At 38.7% G+C, this 8,250-nt stretch overlaps 1 protein-coding gene across 1 annotated transcript; it reads left to right on the top strand.

The window, feature by feature from the left end:
* Positions 1-270: 270 nt before the first annotated feature.
* LOC311127222 (transmembrane protein 141-like) lies at positions 271-1,925 on the top strand. The gene is made up of 5 exons (XM_084159018.1): positions 271-460; positions 742-808; positions 927-1,010; positions 1,163-1,270; positions 1,439-1,925. The coding sequence occupies exons 1-5, from the start codon at positions 407-409 to the stop codon at positions 1,504-1,506; spliced, it is 381 nt and encodes a 126-aa protein (XP_084015144.1). The 5' UTR covers positions 271-406; the 3' UTR covers positions 1,507-1,925.
* Positions 1,926-8,250: the final 6,325 nt, after the last annotated feature.

Here is an 8,250-nt window from a genome sequence, read left to right as displayed (position 1 = left end):
TTTTTGTATTTGTATGCTAAATCTTAAACTTTTGCATAATATATAAATGAAAAATGTTTACACAGCAGAAAATAAACTATATCCATACCACTAAGCAAAACGATTTGTCTACCCCTAAAAGAGAAAATAAATAAATAAAATAAAATAATACAGTTATGCACACTTTTAGCTTCTCAACAGTGCTCATCAGTTTAGAGCTGCACTGACGCCTCCACACCACGATGCGTCGTGAGTCATTTAGTATCACAGAAACATTCATGAAAATATACTCTTCGGGATTTATTGGACTCTTTATGCGGAAGTTGCACGTTTCATAACAACAGTTATGTACACATTGGCTTGTAGTTGTTGAATATTGTGGCGGTATAATAAATACGTCAGCTTAATTAAAGTTGTTATTGACGAAATGGTCAACCTTGGACTCACAAAAGTGGACGATGCGCTTGCAGCAAAACATCCGGTAGGTCCTTTCTCTTTCTACTGCTTCAACCTTTTATGCAAGACACTGCTGCATGGCTGCTGTAGCTCAGCTGTAGAGGACACATGCTTTGTGTTTTGACATTTTATACAAGATTATATACATTTACTAGGTTTTACAGCCTTCCTTGTTCTTCTTTGCTAGTTGTGTTCTCAGATTTCTCACCAGAGCTACCTAACCTAGGACACATATTGAACATTAAAATAATCTCTCATGATAATTACATTTTGTATTCAACACATTTGCTATCTTTCCTCTCTCAGGGTTTACAACAGTATGCTGCCTGTCAGTCTCATGCCTTCATGAAAGGGACAGGGACCTTTATATTGGGTGAGTGACAATCCCCCAATGCTTTGTTTTCTCTTCATATAACTATTTATTTATTTATGCATGAATGCATAGTGGACCCTTTTTCATGTACCCTAACATTTCCTGTACTCTATCTTAGGGACAAGTGGATTATTTATCATACAAAAAGTTATTCAGAAGAGGTTTCCATATCCTTTGCAGTGGAATCTGCTGATTTCAACAGGTGAGAGTGTGCCTGTGTACTCAAATTACAGCATGTGATGTGTAGGTATAACCTGCAGTGATATAGAGTTTAGAATGATTGTCTAAATGTCAATCATGTCTACCTTTTTGTCTCACCTTGTTCCTTTCATTGGCACCTCAACTCCCCTTCAGTGGCTTCGTCAGTGGGCAGCTATGCAGTAACACGCTGGGAGACAATGAAGTGCACTGACCTATGGATGTTAATAGAGACAGGGAAAGAACCAGACCGAACGCCACACAGTGAGTATAGCAGTGGTTCTACTCTATTCTATGTCATTCTATACAACGTGGACTCCATCTCAATGCTTGTTGTGCAGACGGACACCAAATAAGAGTGGTTGACATTAGGCCAGTGGTTTACTCAGCTCTCAGGTCTCTGACATCTCTCTGTGTCTGTCTGTGTTGCAGTAGCAGAGCCCGCCCCTGAGGAACCAGCTGGGCCTAAGAAGACCCCATATGGAGATGTGATGGAATGACCACAGGACATACTCATGTACAGGAAACCCCAGTCATCTGCTTCACATCGCACCCACTCAACCCTATCAATAAACACATTTATTTATGTATTATGGTTAGACTGTGTCACCATTGGTCGATGTTCTGCCACGTTGGACTTCTTTTCACGCGGGTTCAGTGATTGAACCCTTGATATAGATCAGAAAAACTTTTAAGGGTTTTAGTTGATCATGGCATTTTGTCAGATTTGGAAACCCTGACTTGTGTCCAGATGTGTACTGTATAGTGCATACTGTATTTAATATATGTGAAATGTAAGGGGGAAACATTGTTATTCTGTATTTAATATATGTAAAATGTAAGGGGGAAACATTGTTATTCTCTGTTACAGAGTGGTCCTTGGGTCTTGAGGGTTGAATAAACAATGTCCATTTGATCACATCCTGTAAATACTGGGTTTATTGCGATAGAAATCATAGCCATCATAAAGTTTTTATTTCCTCAAAGGTAAACCACTGTTGACAGATGAGTAAGGGTCAGATTTCCAGAGCGATATGCTGTGAGATTTGGATTTGGAGCGCAGGGTTTTTTTCTGGATCAAAAAGGGGCTTAGGAGGTGGGTGTGCCAAGGGGTGTGGTAGGGGGCGTGGCAATGAGCGTGGCCTCATTTTAGAACACATTTTAGAGGCTCCCATCTTGGCGCTGTATTTTTTAAATATTTTTCTGTTTTAAAGCTAATTTCCTGCAATTCTGCACATTTTGTCATGCAACTGAGAGAAAATGTTGCAGTTTTCAAGCTAGTTTATTTTGCTCAAACTAACAAAATGAATACTGCTAAATTCATTGTTTTTGGAATTTTCAATTCTGACTGTCTAGCTTTTATTTTGGTGATTATTCGTTCTCAAAGATTGTTATTGAAAAATGTTTAGGTTAATTATCTTTTCTACATACTTTATATCTGGTTTTAGTCGTTTAAGTTTACGCATATATATATATATATATATATATATATATATATATATATATATATATATATATATATATATATTTTACACTGTTTGCACTTAGGTGACCCGAAAAAATGCTTCCGCCCAAGGATTACTATAGCAGAAAAATCCCTGGAGCGGGATATGAGGGCATATGTTGTTGCATTTTGACAGAGTTCCACAAATCTGTTTTCACTTTTTTGGGGATTCAAATTTTAAGCTCATGATCCTGTATAATTTTTTATGCCTTGGTTGGCATGTTGTATGGCTGAAATGAACCGGTAGTTTCCTAAATTGCCACTAGTGGTTAGTATGGATCATTGAGGTTTTGTAGAATTCCTGCGCATGTAACACAGTTTGGAACAGGTTATACTCGCAGCATAACAAACACTACTTACTGTGTATCACTAGGTATAATACTGTTTTTCTCTTTTATTCAGAATTGACTTTCATTAAGTTTTTCTCTTTCATTCAGAATTTCCTTTATCCAGCAACTCCTCTCAAAGTTTTACTTTGAGTCAACAGAGGGCATGAGCATGATGCCTTACAGGATGCGATACTGTTTCACAAAGGTCTTATAGAATTGCATTGTAAGGACTGTTCTGTCTGTATTCATTCACTTGGTGAATGTGTCTCACACTTTATGTAGGCTAATACTACATCAATTTACTTAGTATATTTTACGATTATAGCTTTTAATCCTTAGTGGATTTTTTTCAATAACACATTTGTGAGTACGTTGCATGATTTGCTGAATAATGTTAAATTAAAAGTCAATGGAATTTGCATTGATGAGAGATGGCAAAGAAGTGATGACCGGAGGGAAGGAAAGTCAACAGACAAGGGTGCGCTAATGTGAAGATGATGTCTGTAATGTTACATGACATAATGTTAATTGAACTGAAGCAGTTGAAAATGAATAGTATTAAATGGATTAGTGGAATGTGTTGATTTCCTGTTAGTGATAAGCATTAGTGTTAATGACGTATAGGATTTAACTCTGAAACATCCATTAAGTGCATTCGGAAAGTATTCAGACCCCTCCACTTTTTACACATTTTGTTACGTTACAGCCTTATTCCAAAATGCATCATCATTCTACACACAATACCCCATAACGACAAAGCGAAAACAGGTTTTACGAAAATTTTGATGGTTTTTCTGTGGCTACTTTGAAGAAATTCAAATATAAAATATATTTTGAATTGTTTAACACTTTTTTGGTTACTATATGATTCCATATATTTTATTTCATAGTTTTGATGTCTTCACTATTATTCTACTATGTAGAAAATAGTACAAATAAAGAAAAACCCTGGAATGAGTAGGTGTGTCCAAACGTTTGACTGGTACTGTAAGTATTCAGACCCTTTGCTATGACACTCGAAAGTGAGCTCAGGTGCATCCTGTTTCCATTGATCATCCTTGAGATATTTCTACAACTTGATTGGAGTCCACCTGTGGTAAATTCAATTGATTGGATATTATTTGGAAAGGCACACACCTACAGTTGAAGTTGGAAGTTTACAAACACCTTAGCCAAATACATTTAAACTCAGTTTTTCACAATTCCTGACATTTAATCCTAGTAAAAATTCCCTGTCTTAGGTCAGTTAGGATCACTACTTTCTTTTAAGAATGTGAAATGTCAGAATAATAGTAAAGAGAATGATTTATTTCAGCTTTTATTTCTTTCATCACATTCCCAGTGGGTCAGAAGTTTACATACACTCAATTAGTATTTGGTAGCATTGCCTTTAAATTGTTTAACTTGGGTCAAATGTTTCGGGTAGCCTTCCACAAGCTTCCCACAATAAGTTGGGTGAATTTTGGCCCATTCCTCCTGACAGAGCTGGTGTAATTGAGTCAGGTTTGTAGGCCTCCTTGCTCGCACATGCTTTTTCAGTTCTGCCCACAAATTGTCTATAGGATTGAGGTCAGGGCTTTGTGATGGCCACTCCAATACCTTAACTTTGTTGTCCTTAAGCCATTTTGGCACAACTTTGGAAGTATGCTTGGGGTCATTGTCCATTTGGAAGACCCATTTGCGACCAAGCTTTAACTTCCTGACTGATGTCTTGAGATGTTGCTTCAATATATCCACATAATTTTCCTTCCTCATGATGCCATCTATTTTGTGAAGTGCACCAGTCCCTCCTGCAGCAAATCACCCCCACAGCATGATGCTGCCACCCCCGTGCTTCACGGTTGGGATGGTGTTCTTCGGCTTGCAAGCATTCCCCTTTTTCCTCCAAACATAACGATGGTCATTATGGCCAAATTTATATTTTTGTTTCATCAGACCAGTGGACATTTCTCCAAAAAGTACGATCTTTGTCCCCATGTGCAGTTGCAAACTGTAGTCTGGCTTTTTTATGGTGGATATGGAGCAGTGGCTTCTTCCTTGCTGAGCGGTCTTTCAGGTTATGTCGATATAGGACTAGTTTTACTATGGATATAGATACTTCAGGCGTTTGGAAATTGCTCCCAAGGATGAACCAGACTTGTGGAGGTCTACACATTTTTTTCTGAGGTCTTGGCTGATTTATTTTGATTTTCCCATGATGTCAAGCAAAGAGGCACTGAGTTTGAAGGTAGGCCTTGAAATACATCCACAGGTACACCTCCAATTGACTCAAATTATGTCAATTAGCCTATCAGAAGCTTCTAAAGCCATGACATTCTTTTCTGGACTTTTCCAAGCTGTTTAAAGGCACAGTCAACTTAGTGTATGTAAACTTCTGACCCATTGGAATTGTGATACAGTGAATTATAAGTGAAATAATCTGTCTGTAAACAATTGTTGGAAAAATTACTTGTGTCCTGCACAAAGTAGATGTCCTAACCGACTTGCCAAAACTATAGTTTGTTAACAAGACATTTGTGGAGTGGTTGAAAAAGCCATATCTCAGACTGCCCATCTTAATCTTTTATTTTTATTGTCCAGTCTGAGATATGGCTTTTTCTTTGCAACTCTGCCTAGAAGGTCAGCATCCCGGAGTCGCCTCTTCACTGTTCACGTTGAGACTGGTGTTTTGCGGGTACTATTTAATGAAGCTGCCAGTTGAGGACCTGTGAGGCGTCTGTTTCTAAAACTAGACACTCTAATGTATTTGTCCTCTTGCTCAGTTGTGCACCGGGGCCTCACACTCCTCTTTCTATTCTGGTTAGAGCCAGTTTTGCTGTTCTGTGAAGGGAGTAGTACACAGCGTTGTATGAGATCTTCAGTTTCTTGGCAATTTCTCGCATGGATTAGCCTTCATTTCTCAGAACAAAAATAGACTGATGAGTTTTAGAAGAAAGTTATTTGTTTCTGGCCATTTTGAGCCTGTAATCGAACCCACAATTGCTGATGCTCCAGATACTCAACTTGTCTCAAGAAGGCCAGTTTTATTGCTTCTTTAATCAGAACAACAGTTTTCAGCTGTGCTAACATAATTGCAAAAGGGTTTTCTAATGATCAATTAGCCTTTTAAAATGATAAACTTGGATTAGCAAACACAACATGCCAGTGGAACACAGGACTGATGGTTGCTGATAATGGGCCTCTGTACGCCTATGTAGATATTCCATAAAAAATCAGTCGTTTCCAGCTACAATAGCCATTTACAACATTAACAATGTTTACACTGTATTTCTGATCAATTTGATGTTATTTTAATGGACAAAAAAATTGCTTTTCTTTAGAAAACAAGGACATTTCTAAGTGACCCCAAACGTTTGAACGGTAGTGTAGATTATGACCACTCAGTGCTCCTGACAGAATAGGTTATGACTTGTACATAACTCAGAATCCATCTCTCACCAGCATCTGCCCAGACATCAGTGAGGAGAGTTGAATACATCCCATCTGCCTTGGTGTTAGTTAACAGCTGCTTGTCCCAGAAATGCTTTTCATTGCCATTGAGGGCTGAAAAGGTCTTGTTTTTGTACAGTAAAAATTATCTGCAAAGTGAATCTTGGGGACCCTGCAGATGGAAAATCTGTAATGTGGTGATTAGGGATTATGCAGAAGACAGTGGCAGGGGTTCTCGTCATAACCTTGGCAGCATGGGCAGCCAGGTGAGGTTGTGCTCTCAATGCATTCCTTGCCAATCTCTGAGGCTGAGGCTGCCTCTACACTGGAGCTGTCTACGAGTAGTCTTATGTGTGTCTTAATCTTCACATGTCCCAAATGACCAGCTTAACTCATTCTCATTCTATTGACTCTGAATGACTTTTCAGGACATTCAAGACAATGTGTACACCCACGCAATGCATTAGCTGACAATCCAAAAACGATAACACCAAGATTGTAGTAGTGGCCAAGAAGATCGTCAAGGATCTCAGCCACCCGAGCCACGGCCGCTACCATTTAGAAGGCGTAGACAGTACGGGTGCATCAATGCTGGGACTGAGAGACTGATAAACAGCTTCTATCTCCAGGCCATCAGACTGTTAAATAGTCAACACTATCCGGCCTTCGCCCAGTACCCTGCCCTGAACTTTAGTCACTGTTACTAGCCGGCTACCACCCGGTACTCAAACCTGCACCTTGGAGACTGCTGCCCTATGTATATAGTCATTGAACACTGGTCACTTTAATCATGTTTACATACTGCTTTACCAACTTCATATGTATATGCTGTATTCTAGTCAAGGCTCATCCTATATAACTACTGCTGTACACACCTTTTCTATTCCTATACTGTCCATACTGTCTATACACACCATTATATACATATATATTTATATTCTGGACTCTGACATTGCTCGTTCTGATATTTCTTTATTTCTTTATTTTTATTTTGGGGATTTGTATCTATTGTTTTGTTTTGTTAGGTATTACTGCACTTTTGGAGCTAGGAACATAAGCATTTCACTACACCCGCGATAATATCTGCAAAATATGTGTACGCAACCAATAAAATGGTATTAGATGTTTTAGTGAAGTTCAGTCTTCTCTAGAGTAGAGTCTGAAAGGATTAAAAATATACTGCCGCTGGGTAAAACATGACGATGTAGTATGGTTCAAGATCCTTTTCTGAAGGCCATAAAAAAATCATACTTGAACTAGTGCTAACAGGCATATTTGAATTGGTCTGATATTCGGTCTTCATACATACTAGAGGCACAGTGTGTCATTACCATATAGTTTGGTATTTACACTGATAAACAATGCTTCCAAGAACAAGGACACATTTGTCTCTTCATAAGCCCCCTGTCACATGATGGATTCGATAGATGGCTTAGACTAGAAGGATTTGGCTAAGATATCAGTCCTTTGCATCAGTATTGTTATAAAAAAAACACAGGATCAGCTTTCATGGGTGGTAAAAATCAGTATGTATGTCAATAGAACACAATGCGATTGTATTGTATCTAAAACCCTACCGTGGCAACATTTGCATAGCTGAACTAGTTTCCTTTTCAATTTCGTGCAAATATGTGTTTTTGTTTCTCACTTATTTTTACACATAACTACCCGGAGAAACAAGGTGACCAAAGTCCAGTCCCTTAGGCACCCAGATAAGTGCTTAAAGAAACCCTCTTAACAATGCTAGTGTCGTGTCTGTTGTTGGTGGCTATTGCTGTCAACAAGGAGTCCGCTTAGGCTGCACTGTGATTAGAGGCTTTTATTAATATCACACGTTTACAGCATAAGTGACAGATGTCATGACACCCGGAGAACGGCGTCCCAGATTGCAATGGCCGTTCTGCCCTATCTTTGTCTAGCCCCTACTTATAAACAATGCAAAAAGATGGGTGCTCCCTCTTCTGGCCAATCACCAGTCTCCC

The sequence above is a fragment of the Coregonus lavaretus genome, assembly GCF_964263955.1.
Source record: "Coregonus lavaretus genome assembly, chromosome: 4".
NCBI lineage: Eukaryota > Metazoa > Chordata > Actinopteri > Salmoniformes > Salmonidae > Coregonus > Coregonus lavaretus.
The sequence above is the reverse complement of the archived record's forward strand: the minus strand, read 5'-3'. Positions and strand labels throughout refer to the sequence as shown.